Source organism: Poecilia reticulata, chromosome 14 (assembly GCF_904066995.2).
Source record: "Poecilia reticulata chromosome 14, P_reticulata-male-v2, whole genome shotgun sequence".
Classification (NCBI taxonomy): Eukaryota; Metazoa; Chordata; class Actinopteri; order Cyprinodontiformes; family Poeciliidae; genus Poecilia; species Poecilia reticulata.
The window spans coordinates 7,172,335-7,193,729 of record NC_088843.1 but is presented as its reverse complement, the minus strand read 5'-3'; the positions used below and the strand labels follow the sequence as shown (position 1 = coordinate 7,193,729).

Sequence of the window (21,395 nt, the reverse complement as noted above, 5' to 3'; positions counted from 1 at the left end):
TAATGCAATGTAGTTGCTGCAGATAGTCAGAATCCCTCCGACTCTCGCTAGCAGATAACAATGAATGCAACTTCCTCATATCTATAAAGTGACAATTGTACTATAAGCACTGAAAAAGCAAAAATAAGGCTTCATTAATTTCTGAAGCGATAAGTTTCTTTACATGCCAACATCCCTCAGAGCTTTCTTTTGAGTTATATTTGATATATACAGCATTTTTATAACTGCAGGTAACAGTTAAATGACTGCTATAAAAATGGCACTTTGCCCCTGGAAAACATACACATTAGGCAATGGCATTAACTAAATTATGACATTAAGTGAACTCACCCAAATGAGTGCTATTCAGAATCCTTTAAGGCCATACTGAAATGGATTCAAGAAACATGGTTGATCTCAAAGTTTAGCACTGACCAATATGAAGTGAAACAGCTGAATTGCTGTTGCACCATTAACCTACCCATAAAGAAATACCCTGCAGTAGTAACTGATTTTGAACCCAGGACCACATGATAATATAAAATCCACTTGGGTCAGAACCCAAACCAACTGAAATATTCTGCAGTATAACAGCAGCAACAAAATACGTGTTGGGCAGTATTTTTGTTGGGCAGTCGTTTACAGGGTTTGCAAAACAAGTTGCACGTGACAGAAAAAAAACTCACGTACATCACTTCTTCAATCATGAAGTCTGAATACTGAAAAACATGACTATTGCAAACATGAATCTGAAGAAATATTTATTATGCAATAGAATACATTTATAAATGACTTGTGCGTTACCAATTCTTCTGGGCCAAAGCTATTTGGCAGGCAGACCCCATTCAGACAACTTCCAATAGGAACAGATAGGACAGAGTGGCTAAACTATCAAACAAGTCAAAAGCCCACACAGTTCTGAAGAGAACAAGGTTACATCTAATAGCTATGTTGGTCTCATTAAGTGCCTTGGGGAAATTTTAAGTGCTTCTTTTTGAGAACTCGATTTACTGGGCGATGCCAATAACTCCACAGGCCAGGCGCCCGCCAGCGTTACCCGTCTTAAGGCTTTCTTCATTTCCTCCTTTTCCAAGATCATCAGCCTTCTCATGGATCTAACAGAATAAGCAGATTTACAGAGTCTGTGACATGGGGGGGTGGGGGGGGGGATCTAGGCATTAATGTAAAAAGAGATGAAAGTGACTTACCACCATAGTTCTGCCAATAATGGAGTCGGGCCCTGAGAGCTTGATCAAACTGTCTTTGATGTCAATCTTGGCTATATTGTCGGCTCCAGCAGTCACATTCCCCAAGTCTCCAACATGTCTAATTGGAGAAACGTAAAACTCCAGTTCTTAGCCCGGTGTAATCTCTCTCAAATTCATTTAAGGTATTTTATAAACATAAAAATAAGTACAAGTGTTTTAGTACCACCTGATAGCCATTGTGAAAAAAATGTGGCACAAAGCATTAATTCTTTGTGTATTTTTCTACAATTGTTGAAAACCACATCATAGCATCAGTATTTAAAGCCTCAGTTTCATTTAGGCTGGAAAAGCAGCAGGCAGCAACTTTTTCCTCACTGCTCAATATATCAATAACCTGACCAAATTGAATTAGATAGATATCCAATTAACAAAAACAGGTGGTCTAGATTTTTTTTCCCTCCCATTTTAGCATGTATAAAAATTATCAATATCTATTCCATTACCAGGCAGGCACATCTCACTAAACACGTCTCTGCTCATTTCCCCTGGATTAACTTACCGTTCTGCATCAGTTGGACCACCATGGTTCTTTGAAAAGGGATTGTAGTGTGGCCCTGCACTGATGCACCCTGGAAACGAGAAAATACAATATTAAATCCTGTAGATCTCCAGTGGAAAGCACCTCTTTATTTAAGCAGAACTTAAAAAAAAAAAAAAGAAAAAAAACCACTCACCATTTGTGTTATCTCCAAAAGCATGGACATGGAAACCATGCTCACCAGGTGTGAGGCCACCGATTTCTCCAGTAACCTTCACAGGAGCCGACTCATTCTGGGGATTAAACAGCAACAATGTGCACAAAAGAGCTGTCAGAGGCAGGCAGCACTGATTAATTACCCACAAAGCAAATTTAACTGACTGTCTTGAAAACACACGTTCAAACCACAGTGAGAGGTTTTCCATTATCCATATTACAACAAGATCCTGTCTGCAACGCCTCCAGTCAAATAATCACAATATTACAAGACAGTCAAGTTTATGGTCAACTAGAGGTACAAATACTATACCCAAATGTAATATTAACAAAACTACAAGTAAAAATGTGGAGTCATGTCATGCACAGCATCGATGCACATGTGTAAAGTGCACCATGACATTGCGCATTCAAAACTTTAGTCATATTTATGCGAGAAACTAGTAGAGAGAAACGCTTGGGGGACAAAAAGCGGGTACGAAGTGGTGACTCGATCCATGACGGGGTGAGGGAATGACTCGGCAGAAAAATCAAACGGACACTTTCATATCACCCAGCTGTGAGACCCAAGCAGCAGCTTTTGAGTGTGGTTACGTAAAAATCAACGCACAATAGTTAAACACCGTTACGAATGACTGGGGCGTGATTAAGAAACCACCACTAGCAGTGAGCGACTAGCAGTGAGCTAATGTCCAACTTACGCAACAGGCGTCTACGCGGTAAATAATTACCACTCCCAGCCCGAAAATGTTCAAAGGTTATGGTCCGACAGGAAAGCCTTTGATTTCAGCAATATTAGCTGGGTAATTAAGCGCTGCTGTGAATAAAGAGTGAAAGATAGCATACAGACAGACATGTGCACTTTGCGTTTGTTTTGCAGAACACACTCGAAAGCTAATTTGCATCGAGTTAAGTGTTGGGAAACTACGCAAATCTACGACAAACTTGATTAGCTCCGATTAAAAACTTTAATAAAGCATGGGGACGTGGAGGGCGACAACAAACAAAACGTATCTCCTTGAAACCGTAAGCATTAGCTAACCTGTGAATGAAAGTTAGCCTCCGTAGCATTACAAAGCTAAAGCACCCGACAAAAAAAAAAAACAATGTTAAATTTCTTTTTTTTCCTTTTAAGCTGACAACTTTCTAATTATTACACCTGCAGCACGTTTACCTCCTGCTCAAAATGAACCGTCCCAGTGGTCTCCCCAGCTCCTTTTAGGACACACACGGCTTTGAGCACCATTTCTGCAGCAATCAGGCCTCACCAGACTTACTATCACAAGGAGCAGACGGCCAACTGAATAAACGCTGCGTCAATGAACGTAATGGGCGGGCTTATATCGCAGATAACCAATAGATTAAGAAGGAATTTTTTGATTGGTCGCAATCTTGTATGAAAAAAGTCTCCAGTAGCCAGGTTGATGAATGTGGTTTAAGTCTATAAAACTCATTTCTAGAAAGAATACATGTATTTTTTGCCTATGTTGGTACCACATGTCACAAAAAATTAATTTTTCATACTTGTTGAAAACTACAAACTTGGTAGTATTGCAAAATCTACCTTATTTTTCATTTTTTAGCTTTACCTCATGTTACGTTATTCCCTCAAAACATTCTTGGCGTGTTGCTTTGATTCTTTCATGCATGTTTGAGAAATGGTTTAATCTCCTGTGGCAGCCATCCAAGTGTGCAAACGACTCGGTCTCACCAAACGACGCCTTTTCTATGCAGCTCCTGCAGTCTCCAAACCGAATTTCAGCCTCATGGAGCACTCCTCCCTCCGCAACTCTCCCACTCAGTTCCTCCAGACTAGCGCCAGCAGCAATGACCAAAACCATGGTGGAACTGCACATCTGCCATTTCATATGAACCTTCTCAGTGAAACACTGGTAAAGGTTTAACGGAGAAACATTGTGATGAAGAGAGCTGAAGACAAAGTGTAGGAAAGAACAGGAGAGTTTTAAAGAAACAGAACCCCAATTATTTCAAGGCATTAATTGGTGCTCCACAAGCCTGGTCCTAAAAACCCACTTGCCTGCATAGTTTTAAAGCCCCCTGCACAAATGATTCAAATCATTTGACTGTCTAGTTCTCATGAGCCATCCACTTGAAGTCAGGTGTGCTTCAGGGAGACATTTAAAACATGCAGAGTGCCACAGGACAGGGCTGGGAACCGCTGATCCACGGCAGATACAGCCAAAATGTAAAGAGTGTGCTCTGCTCAGATGACGGCAAATCAACATTTTTTTTGCTTGCACACAAAATGACGTGCGACAGAAAAATTAACATCACCGCTCTGAACAAACCAACCCCTCTGTGAAACATGGAAGAATAATTTTGTTGGGGTGTTTTTGTTTAGCACGAGACAAGAGAACCTGTAAGAGTCGATAGAGATGGATGGGGCCAAATACAGGTCCGTCCTGAAAGGGAAAAAACATGGAGGGTGCAAATATTCTAAGACAGAGGCAGGCAGAGGTTCACTTTTGAACAAAATGAACCTAAATGTATTGTAATGGTTTAGATTGAAGCATGTTTATGTATTACAATGAAGCAGTCAAAAGATAAAATACATGGAAGTTATGAATACTTTCACAAGGTATAGTGCATAAATAAGTTGTAAAAAAAAACTTAAAAGAAATCTCTAATAGTTTATGTCATCCTTGATAGAGCAATTTAAATAACTGGAAAAGTTTTAAGCATTCTCAAATAGTGAAATATATAAATTTGATCAAATTATTGCAAGAATCTGAGAAAAAAAAACAATCAGAGGAGCTGAACATCCAATTAGCCTTTTATGATAAGACCTCACTTTTAATAAAGGATCATGTTATTATTTTTAACCACGAAGCTTAGTCCAAAAACTTGCACAGGCAGGTTACATATTTCACACTTGAGCATTTATCTGACAAAGCTGAACAAAAACAAATATATAATCAAGAGTTAGGCACAGGTTAAAAGAAGGAAAAAAAACATTTGGTACAAAAATAGTTTATTAAAAACAAGTTCCTATGGCTGAAATGTTGACGATTTCATGTCCATGTCTTCCATATTGAAAAGAAACCATAGAAACATCTGTCATTTTCCAAACCACTAGGAGTTAAAAACGTTAAAGCAACCTGTATCTGTGGTTCTTTTTGTGTCAATGTGTTTCAGATACGCAAATCACAGAATATTAACAACTATTACCATTAAACCTTAAAGTCATCAGTGGCAAAAGCATATTTACAGCAGTGTCCTAGGCAGCGGCCTTCATTTTTCAGCATTTCTGCTTTACACAACTCAGTGTAAAATTATCAGATTGTTGATTCTGGGCTTCAAAATAAAAGAAATTTGTAATGTTATATAGTGTGTTTTCAATTGGGAAACTAGGTTGTTTTTGAAAAATAGTTTAGAGTTTGACAGACAACTGTGCTGAAAGGGGACAAATCTGACAATCACCACTTGCTCAACAGTAAAAATCATAAAGCTTATAAAAAAGAAAATAAAGAAAATAAAGCAGGCAACAGAAAGGTGAGGTAATTCAACAATTTTCTTTAGTCTTCTTTTAACATTGATAGCATACATCTTTGTTTTAAATTTCTTACAAATCAAACTTGTCTCTTTTTTACAGATTGAAACCAAACCTGTGTTTTTAGCCATTTGTTTTAACAATTATAAAAATTTAAAATAGCAGCTGAAAATTTATAAACTTGGAGGGGAAAAATTAGGCATCCTTATGTTTCCTATGACATTTAACTTGCAAACATTTAATATTTGACCACCAAAATATCCAAAATGTATCAACATTTTTGACAAAATTTTGTCTTTTTGACAAATCAAACCGTTTTCTTTTTTCTGACGTTTTTTTTAATAGCTGTTGTTCATAGTTCCAGTTCTGGAAACTATTTTTAATGGAAATATCCTAGCTGAATCATGGCCAATGTTCATTTATGTAGCATTAGATTATATTCTTGAATATGTAAAAGATGGTAAAACTTCTTAATTTTTTACATCACGTGTATTTCTCTAATTAGTCATATTTTCCTTGTTTTTGCCTTAAAAGTAAACAAAATAAAAGAAACACTTGTGGTAATGCCGTCAAATAGAAATAAAATCCTTTGAGCTAGTTAATTCATAAAATCATTAGATTCCGTCTTTTGGTGGTAAAAATGCCATATGCAGTGATAAGGAAAAAAGATTGAAGCCACCATTACAATACATTCAATTTAGATCGTTTTCAGTGTTGCAGATTTTAAAAGTGAATCCATAACAGAACTTATTTGTTGTTGAGAAGCTCCTTCCTCAAGGTGATGACATGAGAGTATGAATAAAAGTGGAACAACAATAATTTCCCTCATCTGTGTACAAACTATTTTAATTAAAAAAAACAAGTAAATATCCAACTATTGATCAAAATGAAACCAAAATGCCAGGCCAGATTATACTCGTAACGTGATGTTTCAACAGATCTGGTTTCATTTGTTTGACAACGTGGTGGGAGATGTGTTACCGCCCAGGAACTGTCAACGATCATCTGACCAACAGTCACTAGTTAGAACTCAGACTATTACAGTGAACAAAACATTTTTCGGAGTTTCCCTCATTCACAGCAGTCACAGGTTGAAGGTCTAAGATGCTGCAGCATCTTTTTCTTCTTTTGTTGCTGTGGACACATTTTGAGCCGGCTCTTTAGACTTGGAGGATTGGGGATTATCAGCAGCTGGAATCAGTCCGGCGAGTAAATGTTCTGACTCTTCCTTCTTTTTAGTGGCTTCCCCATTTGGCTCTTTCCTGGTTTCCACCGTAACCAGAGGAGTCCCACCTGGTTGCTCCGTGCTGTTAGAGCTCCGAAATTTGTCCATGTTTTCCAGTTCGGCCAGTCGATCATCTTTATCCCACCGCGACGTCCTCTCTCGTCGCTCCGACCGTCTCGGTTTGTCTGCTTTGACTTCAGGCGCTCTGGTTTTGTCCCGGCTGCCTCCTTCTCCTCTGCTTCTTTCTCCTCCCTCCGCTCTGCCTCGATCTCTCTCCCCATCGTCACTGCGGCCTCGATCTCTGTCTCTATCGAGGCTGCCTCGCCTCTCTCTCCAGTCCCGTCTATCTCTGTCCCGATCTCGGTCTCTGTCTCTCTCCCATCCGCCCCCACGGGAATTTCCTACATCTTCCTGCCAACCTCCGAGCCTGTCCCGCCCATCCATTTTGTCACTACCCCCTCCTCTGCCTCCATCACCAAAACGTCTTCCCCCTCCAAACCCTCTGTCCCTCTCTCTGTCTCTGTCTCGATCCCAGTCTCTGTCCCTCTCCTGTTCTCGATCCCTGAATCCTGGCCTGTCACCCCTGAGCGGTCGGTCTTCCATTTCCTCCTGCCCTTCGAAGCTTCTAGGACCACCTGGTCTTGTAAACGGGGCAGGACCTTGAGGGGGCGGGACATGTCCTCGAGGGAAGGGACCTCTCATATTATGTGGAGGGGGCATCCCAAATCCTCCTTTAGGTTGTGGCGGCTCGTGGCGCATCATTTGAGGATGTGGCCCCCTGGGTATCAACTGTGGCGGGCCAGGGGGCACGTTGGGGTGAGGTGGTCTTTGCCCTTGGGGTGGAGGGAAACGTTGCATGTGTGACGGTGGTGGACCCTGGGGGCGCTGGAGTGGCATCATACCAGGTCGGGCACCTAGTAGACCCCCAAGAGGGGACTGGATGTTTCCAGGGTGTCCACCTGGACCTGGAGGTCCGACTTGGGGTCCCCCGGGATGTCCGACTTGGGGTCCGCTAGAATGTCCGACTTGGGGCCCGCCGGGATGTCCGGCTGGAGGACCGCCGGGATGTCCGGCTGGAGGACCGCCGGGATGTCCGACTGGGGGCCCGCCGGGATGTCCGGCTGGGGGACCGCCGGGATGTCCGACTGGGGGACCGCCGAGATGTCCGCCTGAGGGACCAGCGAGATGTCCGACCGGAGGACCGCCGAGATGTCCGGCTGAGGGACCACCAAGATGTCCGACCGGAGGACCGCCGGGATGTCCGACCGGAGGACCGCCGGGATGTCCTACAAGAAGACCAACGGGGTGACCACCAGTAGAATTAGTTAGAGGTCCACCTGGAAAACCTCCTGGAGGTCCTGTTGGGAAAACCACAAGTAGTTAAGATCGCTGTGTTTAAGTTACTAAATAGCTCAAACCCCATTATTTTTTTCTTTAGTCAACCGAAGGGAAACAAAATTACTAACCCATGTGCCCCATTTGGTGGTTAAATAAGTTTGGACCCTCCAGGACCTCATCATTTTTCTTGGCGCCCTGACCTGCTGGGTCTTGAGGCGGGTCATCAACTCCACCTTTGGAAGGAGGTATTGGACCGAGGGGCATAGGTCCCGAGGCAGGAAAACCTGGGGATATAGCAGCGAAACCCATTAAGATTCACTTTGACCAGAGTGAAAGACACGCATCCTAGTTTTTAAAACTACTGCAAATAGTAAAAGATTATTGGCAGCTACCTGGAGGCATTTGCAACGGGTTAAAGCCAGGTCTGATGAAAGGAGGAAGGGGAATGCCTGGAGCAAAGCCAGGTGGAGGCATCCCAATTGGGCCAGGAAAGACCGGAGGTTGCAGGGAACCCATAGCAACCATTGGCTGCTGCAATGAAGGGACCTGAGAAAATGAATACAGATAATTCGACCAGTGCCATGTAAACATTAGGTAACACTAAGCAAAATAAAACCCATTTTGTGAAGGACTATAGTAACTGACTGAAATATGGGTCTCTTACTTCAGCTGAACCATAATTTATAAAAAAAAACATTTCAAATATAAAAAACTAATAATTTCAACTACAACTGTAAGCAGTTATAATATAACCCAACAGGTTTCAACCCCCAATGTGTTTCCCATCTTCCTCAGCGTTGTTAGCGATCTGCGTGTGTCGACCAAGACGGCAATTCAGCAGGACGGTTTTCTGTCCCGAAATGTTTCAAATGCAGGACAGTCCTGAAAATAATGTGCCTTCTAGTTTTGGAGTTATAATCTGAAACACATATTTCCTACCACAGCACCACTTACAGGTGAATGTGGCTGAATATTTGTATCTGAGTAGCGGTGTGGATAATGAACACGGATACCAAATACAAGTTGTAAAACGATTTGGAGGGTAGGTTGCAGTACAAGTTTTAGCAGAGAAACATAAGAAGAAGAATGGAAAAGTGAAGTAAAAACAACAGGGTTCACGTGACACGAGATGATCGCTGTCAAATGAAAAACGTTGCGTGATGCGTTGTGGGAGAACTCAAATAAAAACATTGTCCAAATGAAGCATTTCTCAGATTTTTTTTTTTTAAAGGAACCATGATCATATATTTAAGACCAATGCAGTGGAGGCATGTGTAAAGCTTGGTGAAAATAAGCAGTTTTTGCATGACAAATTTTGCAATTTTCCAGCGCCACCCAGAGGTGGACATTGGAAAGAAAACTAGCTAGCCATTGTCAATATTGTGTTTGTAGTTGAAGAAAGAAATTGGTGGATTTTTTTACAGTTTCAAAATTATGAACAATTTAGTTTTGTAGCAACGTGTGTAGTGATGTTTAATCAGCTATTACATCGTAATTGGGGAAAAAAATAAATAAAATTTCCACGATAACCTTCTTTTTGTTTCTTCCTTAGCACATAATGTGACATGTTTCTTTTTTCTCAGAATTGATGGTACGGGGCGAGATTGGTTTTGGCTAATGCAATTTTCTTGCTTCCCTGGTGAAAAATATTCCAGATCCACAATTTTTGACACAGCACAGTGGAACATCTGTTGGAGAATCTTTCTAAGAAACTTTGCCCACATCAATTTTGTAAACGTGACTTCTGGTTTCGGAGTTATAAGCTGAAACATGTATTTTCTACCATAGCGCCACCTACAGGCGAATGTGGCTAAATATTTGTATCCGAGTCCCGTTGTGGATACTGAACCTGGATACCAAATAAAGTTGTAATTTTTAGGGTGTAGGGTCCAGTGTGACTTCCAGTGGAAAAACATAAGAAGAATGGATAAACAGAGTAAAACCAATAGGGTTTCCTGCTCTGCTGTGAGCAGGCAAACAGCCATGCCTTGCATTGGCCGTCTGTGTTCCTTACTTGTACAGGATGAGAAGCTGCAACAGCCATCGGTAAGACTTGTGCCTCCTCGGACTGCTGTTGCTCAGAACGGCCATTGTGTGTGGGTTCCTCAAGGTGGTCGAAGGTCTTTCTCATGCTGCTCCAGTCTGCAAAGTCAGTCATGATAGTAATTACTAAGTAATAAAGCTAACTAAATTTAGTAAATGGTAAACTGTAAATCCGGATTGTTAAATTAGGAATAAAGATATGTGTGTGAATTTAGTTTTTTTTTTTTTTTTTTTTTTTTTTTTGACTGTCCAGTCACATTAGCTAAAACAAAATTAGTCTCAAGTCTCAAAATATATACTGAGGAGAAAATGTGTTGTTCTGGTTCAGTCATTTTGAACATAAATATTTATCCTACATTAGTTGTTTTTTTACCTGGTGATAAGGTATCCATATCCAGCATTCCTCCCTCCTTCAGCTCCTCTAACTGGTCCTCTCTGACTTTAGACCAGGGTACGTAGGTGACACCCAGCTCCACATCCCAGTACTGTTTAAAATCAGGCTTTATACCCTTGTTCAAAGCCCAAGCAATCTGGTAGGAAATAATTTGATTTAAATTTGGATTTGTTTCCAGAATTTTTTCTCAGTAGCATATGCAGAGACAAAATAAATAAGACCCACCTTAATTGCTTTCTGGTTAACTTTTGACGATCCTCTACTGAGTTTCTGCAATGCTCTGTAAGCATCTTGCCTGTGTATCATGACAATGTAAGCACAGCCTCTTGGAGGAATCATCTGAGAAATGACAGAGAAAAACAAAAAATGGTTAATAACTAAAGAAAGGTGTGCCGATCGATCGGCCACCGATCATAATCGGCCGATTTCCATGAAAACGTGTATGATCGGTGATCGCCGATCACGGTCTCTTGTTGCCGATCACACAAACCGATCACCTGCATCTCATTTCGCAGCCTGCCTGTGCAGCTGGTCTCCTCTTTCCTTCACACTGCGCAAACGCACAGCAACAAATCCTAAGCGATGTGGAACTATAAGGCACTGAGTGAATGGGGAAGTTTGCGTGTTGCAGCGGAAAATTGAAGCACGTCTAAATGCATCAACACGACGAATCTAATATGGCATAAAAACAATGGCATACTTAAACAATGCCACTGTTTAAGTACAATGTAGTTTGGCTACATTGAGGCTCACTGCAGTAAAAAAGTCATATGGAGGATCAGATAGCAGATAAAGCAGCACACAGCTACAAACACTCACCCGGATTAGCATAACGGTCAGAAAGCTAAACAAATAACCCGCAAAATTATTTAAGTCTTCGAGCTGCGATGTAAGACGCTGGTTCTGCTCTCAATGTTGAACCGCTGCTACGCGCTACAGGTAGTAACATTTCACAGACGGAGCGCCGCTTCTGCTCCACCTGGTAGTGACTCTCACACCAAACTTCTGTTTAAAGCTGCAGCATCTAACTTAAAAAAATACATTTTACATATGTAAAACTTTCGCTGTCCTAACAAATAATCTCTGAAAAAATAATCAATCTCCTCCCTGTTCTGCATAATTACTCCGCTCAGTCAGATACAGCCACTCAGAACTAGCAGTAATCAGCTAGCCGCCATGCTATCAGGAAGTTTTCATTCAGTAACTCAGTCAGGATTGTTTATTGTAATGGAACTTGTATTTGCCTTTGAATGTTAAGTTTTATACTTGAATCTTTTGGCAATGTTGAGAGGTTTTACTTTGACTCTTTGATAGGTATTTTCCTAGAACCTACATAAAAGAACCACAGACAACGTATATGAATTTTATGACAAACTTTGCAAAGGAGAACAAACTCTATCAATTGCTCCTCCGAGCTGTTCATAGAGCGTTCTGAAAATCTTTGGGTAAAGCTTGTCTTTTATTTTCAAACTTCAAAGAGGGAGGATAGGCAAGATAGACAGCAGAGAAAAAACAGCAAAGGTCGTAAAACATTTTACCTAAACACAGCAAAGGTCGTAAAACAATTTACCTAAACAACTAGCAACCCAGTTCCAGATGCGATATCTGATTTACGGCCTGAGCCCGGTTCAAATCTTGGTCAAACTGTTTCACCTGAAGATGAACAGGCAGCTGTGACCCCCCAGGTCAGTTAATACACACACTAAAGAAGAGAACATTTTAATCTGCTCTAACATCAGACTGAATATGAACTAAAGTAACAACAAAATGATAATACCAAAAAATCTCTAACACTCTTTACATTATTTAGCCTCTTCAGAGCCTTCATATGTTTTCAGTCTGTTAAAGATAGTATTACTGATAGCAGTACAATTTGCAGAATGCCTGTTTTGTTTTGTTTTGTTTTTTTTTCTTGGAAAAAGCTATTTAAAAGCTTTTATCTAAATTAAGGTTAATTCATGGTTCCTTTTTCCACATAATGTAACCGTAGTGCTTATGATTAAAAAAATAATTATGTGATTGTTATCAGTGATCGGCCCTCATGGGTGATTGGAATCGGCAGGAAAAAACCTGATCGGCACATCTCTATTAATAACCATATGAGAACCAGTTTTTTCTGTCTGACAAATCAATTAACTGAGCAAGGACTGTCTAATGACAACAAAGGAACAATATTTCTTAAAGATAACAGTATAAAGGTAAAGTACCTAACAATACAAACATCATCTTTAAGCGCTACTGTCACAGGCACGGCATAATCAACATTTAACAGAGATGTGGTTTATGGGGAAGCTTCTTCAGGATTAATTCAATTTTGTACTGTTTTGCCCTCAGGTGAGGGCATAAAAAATCTAATTGGCCAATATTGACAAATGGGGTTTGAACACATAACAGCTTAATTATAACCTACCAAATAACGCATCCAAGTAGACTTTTATAACTGTGATATTGCACACATTGAAATTGCATTGACGACAGTTACAAGATGTATTGGACATGAAGTGTTTTACAGTTTAAAAACAAAGAAAAAAAGCAAACAACAATTAAATGCACTAGAAGATACTAAATAAGTAAAAATTTACGGCCCGGGGGATTATGACCTTGTAGGCAATTTTGTGATATATAATTCTTTTTAAAAGAAGAGCTATATTTTAATGATTTCTCAGCTACACTCCATCCAAGTGAGATTGTGAATTTCAGGGATCCTTCCTGTTTAAATAAAGTTACAAAAAAAACCTTTTAAATGAAAAATAAATAAAAAAATTACAAATATGACTGCCAAGAGGCTTATGGAAGCAAAGATGTTGTTAGAAAATGTTGTTAAAAGAAATGCAGCTTTATTCTGCTGACTGTCATTGGTTTGTATGAACAATCAAAATGAACCTGAAATTATAAAACTTCTTCTTTGATAGTTGCTTCTATACCTGTGGGCCTAACAGAAACCTCGATGTAGATCATTGCTAGTGTTTCTAGGGAAAAAAATGTGATATGAGCCAATTATTTGCTCTTTCTGGGCAAATAATCAAGATTAAGTGGGGAACCTTCTGATTACAGCTGCTGGTTGAATAATAAATCTTCTATAAACTTAAAATAAATACAAAGCAGGACTTATCAGTGTCCATTAAGTAACTAAGTTAAAAACATTGAAATTCTAAAGCACACAAATTACTGTTTTAAGATTAAATATATCTGATCCAAACAAATCGACTTACATTTATAGATTCAATCTGTCCAAACTCTTCAAGCAACGAGGCGACGTCTTGCTGTTGAGTTCTCTTGTCCAGCTGACCCACCCACAGTGTAGTACTACAAACTAAAGAGGAAAAATACATCAAGCAAGAAATTTGGCAATATTTCAAGTTAAAAGATTTAAACAAATTCTTTCGTTCGCAGGAGGGAAAAAAGGACAAATAAGTGCAGATTTCAATCATTCCTGTGATAAATAATCTCCTCCGTAACCTAGGTGATGACTCACTGCTCAGAGTCTCGTTCTTGGGAGGCGGAAGGCCTTTCTGCCGCCGCTCTCTTTCTCTCTCTCTCTCCCGGCGCTCCTGTGAGCGAGAGCGAGGTGAGTGGTGGCGACGATCTCTGGAGCGGGAGCGAGATCGCCTGTGCCTGGACCGTCGGGAGCGGGAACTGGACCGAGACCTTCTCCTCTTTGGAGATCTGTGTAGACAAAGGAAGCTTTGTTACCAGGAAACTTCTTTTTGGCAGATTGTCATAAAAATACTTAGCATCCATTTCAGACTTTACCTTGAGCCTGAGTGGGACCGTCGACCATGCCGGCCATCTCTCATTGATGAATGGTCCATATCCACTGAGGAGTCCTGGTGAAAAGATGAAAAAAAAAAAAATCAATGAATCAGAAGATGACCAAACCAGTTCTTGATTAATATTTAACGTTTATTAATTTATCTTAAAAGTCAAGGAATTAGATTTATGTTACTGAACTGTTTCTCAGTTTGAAGAAAAACATGAATCTAAAACTAAAACTTGTTCAAATCTATTTAAAAGAAAACAATGATTTTGAAGAACATCACTTCAGGCTGCAAGAGAGATAAAAGACTTTCAGCAGGTACCAAGAAGGCTGTAGGTTTGATTTTCTGGCTTATAAAGCTCACACTTGAAAATTGGAAATTTTGTCAGCCATTTGTAAACCTTTGAATCTAGTTAAGCATCTACACAGAGTACACACAAAGATGGCGATTAGCATCTTCTATGTTAATCGCTAAAATAAGATTTTGAAGACTGTTTCTAATCTCTGTAATGATATTTGTCTCTTATTTAAATCAAGGGAAAAAGTGTTTCACTGCACCTAGATGACTCTTCCTCTGCTCCTGCTAGAATTAATGACCTCTGATGGCTGGAAACCTACCTGTTGTTGCTGGGCAGCGTTTTGAGGAGGGTATATCCCTGGGAAGCCTGGAAGCCCAGTTGAACCGGGAATGTGGTGCCCTGGAAGAGCGTGCCCCATTGATGGCATGGCAACAGGGTAGCCTTGTCCTGGCAGAACAACACCACCCTGCAGCTGACCATTAGGAGGCACCGAAACCTAAAGAAGAGATCTGTAATTAATATCCAATACCAATCCTTGCATCTTACATCAGAATTAGATTTGTTCAGATTTTATTCACTTTTGTCTTCTTAAAGGTATCTGTTAAATTGATGAGTAGTAACACCACCTCATATTAAACAAAAATATAAAATATTCCTGAGTGGCAGATCCTGACTAAAGAAATTCTCAAGATATTTTTGAGTGTTTACCTTAAACAAAATTTTAAATCAGTCAGACCTACTGTACAGTTATTTCTTTCAGTACATCAAAACATTTAATCCACTTGTTTGATAAAGAATGCAATTCTTTTCCATCTCCATTAACTGATGTTCACACCTTAAAACATCTGGTGTAAAAAATAAAATAAAAATGAACAATGAAAGTCCAGCGTTACTACCTGCTGTGTGATGTCTTGTGAGAGATTCATCATCTGTGTATTAAAGTGCTCCATGTGCTGAGGAAAGACTGGAGGTTGTTGCATACTGCAATAAGAAAAACGCATCATCATTAATCCCCCTTGATGTTATTTGTAAAGGCTATGCTACTCAGAATGAGGGTGGGGACTCACAAAGAGGGCTGGGAGGAGGCTTCATCCTTTTTAGTTTCCTCTCCAACTTCTGGTTCATCATCGTAGTCAAAACGATCCAGCAACTTCTGAAGGAAAGACAGAAAATCAAGCTGTAAATTCTAAATTACAGTTTTTTTAGTTTGGTTTTTACAAAAAAAATTAAAACAAATTCCAAACACTGGACTCTGAAGTCTTTTTTTGTAAACATGGCTTATAAAAGATTTTTTTTAAATCTGAAAAGTGTGCATTCAGAGTGTTGTTGGTTTGTTTATTTGTCACAAATTTAAAAGCCATGCATCCTCCACTACTTTGTGTCTATCAATAACATAAAACCCCAGCAAATTCCATTTAAATTAGCGGAAAACTGAAAAAGTTCAAGGCGTATAAATACTCTGCAAGGCAGTACGGGCTAGAATGCAAATATCTGTCACCATGTCAAAAGCGGTCTTTTGCTGGACCGACTGGGTGGAGTGGACGGGTGGAGGAGGCTGAGGCGAGGAGAGGTGAGGCGCAGCAGCAGCCGCAGCCAGGCCAGTAGGCGCGCTTTGAACTGGCATTTGAGCGGTCGGCAGAAGAGGCTGAGTGTTGGTTTCAGGCTTCACCGCCTGCTGCTGAAAGTTCTGGAGCATCTGCTGGAGCTAAGAAATACAAAGTAGAGTCAGAAGTTTCCATGACGACAACAGAAAGCAAATGAATGAAGCTATGTCAGGTTTCCATGGGTGTAAACACACCTGCTGGCCCTGCGAAGACTGGAAGAGCTGTGCAACGGCAGCAAAGGCGTCAGAGTTGTGTAGTGGAGGAGCGGCTGTTGGGGTGGAGTTGGCTGTTACTACGGTAACAGGCTCTTTGGCTGGAGATGGTGGTGAACCTAAATGATGAGACAGTTGGGAGTGTTTATAGGTGGCACAAACATGTTTTTAAAGGTGCAAATGCTCATTCAGTAAAAATACTTTAGAGATAAAACTGTTTCTATAACGTGGGATTTAAAAAGGACTTAAATTACAACTCACCTGGCTCTTCTGTGTGTGTGATGGAAGCAGCACCACTGCCAGAACCTGCAGCCATATCCAAGAGCGGCTGAATAACCTCAATCTTAAACACTCCGTTCTTCTGCCACAGGTTCAAAACCCGCACAATCTTACTCTACAAACAAAGAAAAGAAAAGAAATGAAGCATCATTCCAGAAAATTTTCCAGCCTTTCAGAAGATTTTATTTTCCATTCTTACCCGGTCCTCTATGGGACAGAGACAAAGGTTCTCGAAGGTTCCTGTGATATTTTTGGTGAACCTCGGACCAAACACGTCTTTGTCTGGTCCGAACTGGTGCCTGGACTGCCTCACAATGGAATCAACCACATACAAGCCAGCAACTTTATACTCTGGCTTACACTGGAGGAATCAAGACCAAGGAGACAAATACCTTTAAATTACTTATGTTTGTTGAGAGGAAAAAAAAAGTGCTTTTCAAATAACAAAACCAGACTTACCTTTTTGATAAATTTTTCCACAATCTGGACCACGTGTTTGTAGAGCTGAAAAAAAAGGGATCAAATGAGTGTTTTCAGCTTAATGGAGGCTAAAAGAAATGCAAACCTATTTTTAAAAGCAGAAAACATGAACACAAAAATATACAGCACATAAAAAACTGTTACTTACTTTCATAGCTTTTATGGCTGATTTGGTGATGGAGATCATCTTTGCTCGAGATATAGGAGGCTTGGAGTCCATCAAGGAGAATAACTGCAGAGTGGAAAAGATAATGAAAGGATGAGATGGAAAATCATGAAACAGTAGAATGGACAACACCAAATGGAGCGAAAATAAATGAGTTTCAGGTCAAATTCTTATTTTATTGAAGTACGTCCGTTTTTCACATGATACACTAAAATAAGGCTGTATTACTTTACAGGCAAATGTGTTGGACCTAAATGTAATTAAACTTTCTAAAATAGAAATTTGTTTCCTCAAAAATCTCTTATCTGTTGCCATTATTGATTACTACGCACATTTTTTTATATCTCGTGTGGTGGTTTTATCAGGTTTTGTCAGAACGGAGACAAATATTTACTTTTTTTTATTATGTGCTGCTTGAAATGTTTTAAAATCAAACTGAAAAAATATTCTGAATTTAATGTACTGTTAAACATGGCTCTTAAATAATAATCTGAGCTACCTGGGTCTGAAACTATCTGTTCAGTTTAGTGGTTAAGATTTGTACTGATATTGTAATAACACAGTTAGCCAAGAGCCTGAATGAGTTTCTCACCATATAATATCAATGAGATAAAATATCAGGGATTCCCCCCTACCAGATATCCTCAAAAATAATAATAATAATAATAATAATAATAATAATAATAATAATAATAATAATAATAAAACAGCAACAGCTTAATGGGAGCCATCAGTGGTGCTACTTTAGATTTCACACCAAAACCGTCCATGTTTCTCACAACCAGAGTTTTCAAACACATTTCTCTGTTTTGTAAGTGAGGGAAAAATGTAGTAGTTTCGCTTAGGCCTTGCCATGTGCAATAGGTGGGGGAGGGGCAGTGCTGCATTATTCTGCACTCCATGCAGCCTGAGAAAACTTAGGTGACACAAACCTTTTCTCCACCAACTCATTAACAGGACTTTGAACCTCTAGAAAGTCACCACTGAATGTTAGAAACTAACATTTTAAAATCTCAACATACCTTTAAATTGTCCCTATTCACAGTCTGCAAAATAAATGCCCAGTATATATTGTCTTGTCTCACCATCTTTATATTTTTCTACTAACTTGATTCACCTTTAAAGAGATAAAACCCAAAGCAGGAGAGCAACTCTAAAACTGGCTACTGTAAACTGGACTGGCTAACCAGGTTTGTGCGTATACGCTTCATTCTGTTTTTAAAAAAGTTTTGGTTACAGATTTGAGTTTAACTCAGATATATAGAGAGCCCAAAGCAACCTACTTGTTGCTGAGCCCTGCCAGTCAGCTGGCTGAAAGAAGGCACCAATACTTTTTCCTTGTGTTCTTTTTGGAAATATAGTCAGAGATAAAAATAAAAAAACACACACACACAGTCATGGTGTTGAAATTTAAGGAGAGCCAACCAGTCAAAGTGTCCATCAAAATAGAAAAGTAAATAAATGTTATTCTGTATAGAAAATTACTCCAACTGTGATTATGTCATTATTTTATTGTTGATTTTCCTGGCTTAAATAATCAGAATTAAATAGCGTAATACATTTTGGTTTAATTACTGTGGCATCACAAAACAGTGATACTTCTACACGTTTCTGAGATATCGTGTGAATCTCAAAGTAACTGTAGCAAAGCAAATCCTGATTTTAGAGTAAAAGAAAATCATTATAGATTCATTTTTCATAATGAACGCCTCTAAAAGAGGAGATAATCTCATACATCATCTGAAAGCAAAATAGCCACTTATCTAAGGTAGAAGGAGATGCATAAAATCTGACACAAACCCACACTTTCAGCATCACACGACAGAAAATAAAGTCTATGATTTGCCCTTTTAACCATACCCTAGTATTCTTACAGCTGTAATTTTGCTTCAGGTGAGACAACAAATACTGCAAAGATTGTAAAGATCGCAGGAATGGCAACAACTTCGAAGATAAATATCTTGCAAGAGGTCAATTTGAGCCTCAATAATAGATTAAGTATATAGGCTCCAGCTTTGATAACCGTGTTAAGGTAAAGCTTACTGAGTAACAGACATTGCAGGTTCTGACTGGGCTTCCAACAGCATGAACAGGCCTCAAAGAAACTTACCGTGTCTGCTCTTTAAGAAACACCTCGCATGCTTATTATTTCAAATTAGCAACAATAAAACCCCTGTAGGCCTGCAGTCCGTTTGCATCACTGTGTTAACTGGAGAGTATGTTTGCTAATCGTACTGTTACCAGCAGCAGTGTTTGGGACCAATTCACTCCCATTAGCATCACGGAGGATCCTGGTACCAATGTTTACTCTGTTTTCTGAGATAACCGAGTGGCTTCTTAATGCACTAGAGTAAGGCATCCTGCTATTCAATGTCATACCACCCCAGTTGACGAAGCGCAACACTAACATTAACCCAATTACAAAAACACCAAGAAAGTCCAACGGCTAGCAGGCCCCCTCGTCCGACCTGCTCGGTTAGCTACACAGCATCACAGCACTGCTGTGACCACATCCACCAGCCACGGTGACTTCAGATTCTGAGCGAGCCCAACGTGCAGCTCACCTCCTGGTTAAAGGCGTTCACGGCCTCCATGATTGCCAGATGCACCTGGCTTCTCCCTTTACTCCAGAAATCCTGGTCAAAGCGATGTTTATTCCAGGAAAGGACGGAACAACATGTCCGCTCCCCGGTAGCTAACGCCAGTTAGCCTCGCGTTGGGTCGGCGGGCACAGCAAAGCATGATGGGATTCGGTGGTGTTGTTCTTGGGTTTGTCCACTAGGTGGCAGGGTACTTCCACTTCACTTACTGTGCTGCCTGAAAAAAGAATATGAATCGTTTTAATAGTTTAATTGTAAGTTCACTTAGCAAGTTTTTATTTGTCAAAAATGGTAGGGGTAAAAGTATGCATTTGCTTAAAACATTTAAACAATATAGTGTCTCCAGCTGAGAATTGAAGTCCTTCTTTGTGAAAATAGGTACAAGAAAACTGCACATTTTAGGAATCAAAAAATTAATTGATAGAAATATACCAAGAATGATACAAGTAAAGGTTTTAGTATTAAAGTATAAGTGTAAACCTTAGTATTAATGTACTTAGTCTAAGCCTTATCTATATACTTTTCAAGAAAAGCCAAGAATACTTCACTACACTGCTCTGACGTATGTAAGGTTTAGCTTAGAAAAAGTAAACTTCAAGTACACTGCCTCATTTTTATCATAAAATAATTATACTCATAGTGCATTAGAATAAACAGTTTAGCTATTATCACACGGTTGATCATCTAAACTTGGTAGGTAAAGCAAGAAGAGGAATAATCTGAGAAACAGCCAGTAATAGTCAGAGAAACACTCTTTAGTAATATGGGATAGATTCACAACTTAAGTGGGAAAATCTGCTTCACAACTTTTAGTAGAGAGTTTAAGAGAGCCAACCTCTATTTGAGGGTGGGTGAAAGAAAAGTCACTGCTAATCTGAAATGGCAGATTATACTAGATTGTATTTTAGAGCTATCAGAGTAAAGGCATTGAACTATTTTTCTTGCCACCTTTATTTCTAAAACATTACTTGAAAATCATGTTTACTATTTGTTTCACTTCACAATTTTGCATCAATTTGTCGTGATTCATCACAAAAAATGTCAAATCAATACATCGAGGTATGCAGTTACAACATGCAAGATGTAAAATGAATTTTACAAGGCACAGTATCTGCTGTGAAGCCAAACAGTAACAGAAGAAATTACTCCATAAGCACTAGTGCCACAGTTCCCCACAGATATGAATGCAAACGATTTTGCGATCTCTGTTCCTGCAACACAAGGTCTTTCTTCGAGGACGCTCCTCACAGCTGTGACTCAAAAACAGAATTATTTTTAAAATCCACAAGGATGTTTTACCCATACAGTCTGAAATCCAACAATAATGGCTTTTACAGCAAGAACTTTGATTTAATCAGCAAATATCAGTATCTAACTCTCAACTCAGGAAGCATCTATTTTTTTTACTGTTCCTTCCATAAAATTTGCTTTCATCTACTTTTGAAAGTAGGTCTGCCTGTGTAATAGTCATCTTAGATCAAGGTGTTTAAAAAGCTACAGACACAAAAGACGTGCAGAAAATTGTAACACATTTTACCCCGTGGGA

The 21,395-nt window shown here is 39.6% G+C and overlaps 2 protein-coding genes across 3 annotated transcripts; both read right to left on the bottom strand.

Moving 5' to 3' along the window:
- Positions 1-723: 723 nt before the first annotated feature.
- On the bottom strand, positions 724-3,271 carry sod1 (superoxide dismutase 1, soluble). The gene is made up of 5 exons (XM_008427227.2): positions 3,116-3,271; positions 1,922-2,018; positions 1,747-1,816; positions 1,188-1,305; positions 724-1,094 (listed from the first exon to the last, which is right to left on the bottom strand). The coding sequence occupies exons 1-5, from the start codon at positions 3,185-3,187 to the stop codon at positions 987-989; spliced, it is 465 nt and encodes a 154-aa protein (XP_008425449.1). The 5' UTR covers positions 3,188-3,271; the 3' UTR covers positions 724-986.
- Positions 3,272-4,723: 1,452 nt separating this feature from the next.
- scaf4a (SR-related CTD-associated factor 4a) lies at positions 4,724-20,008 on the bottom strand. Of its 2 annotated transcripts, none has more exons than XM_008427228.3 (19): positions 19,814-20,008; positions 17,232-17,315; positions 17,063-17,107; positions 16,803-16,964; positions 16,586-16,718; positions 16,307-16,443; positions 16,007-16,213; positions 15,576-15,661; positions 15,405-15,489; positions 14,828-15,004; positions 14,206-14,279; positions 13,928-14,118; positions 13,665-13,765; positions 10,678-10,791; positions 10,432-10,588; positions 10,030-10,157; positions 8,408-8,561; positions 8,144-8,299; positions 4,724-8,035 (listed from the first exon to the last, which is right to left on the bottom strand). In XM_008427228.3, exons 1-19 carry the CDS (start codon positions 19,841-19,843, stop codon positions 6,552-6,554), a joined length of 3,705 nt encoding a protein of 1,234 aa, XP_008425450.1. In that variant the 5' UTR covers positions 19,844-20,008; the 3' UTR covers positions 4,724-6,551. The 2 variants fall into 2 exon arrangements, with proteins under 2 accessions (XP_008425450.1, XP_008425451.1); XM_008427229.3 differs by having other exon boundaries at positions 15,576-15,658.
- Between the last annotated feature and the right edge of the window lie 1,387 nt (positions 20,009-21,395).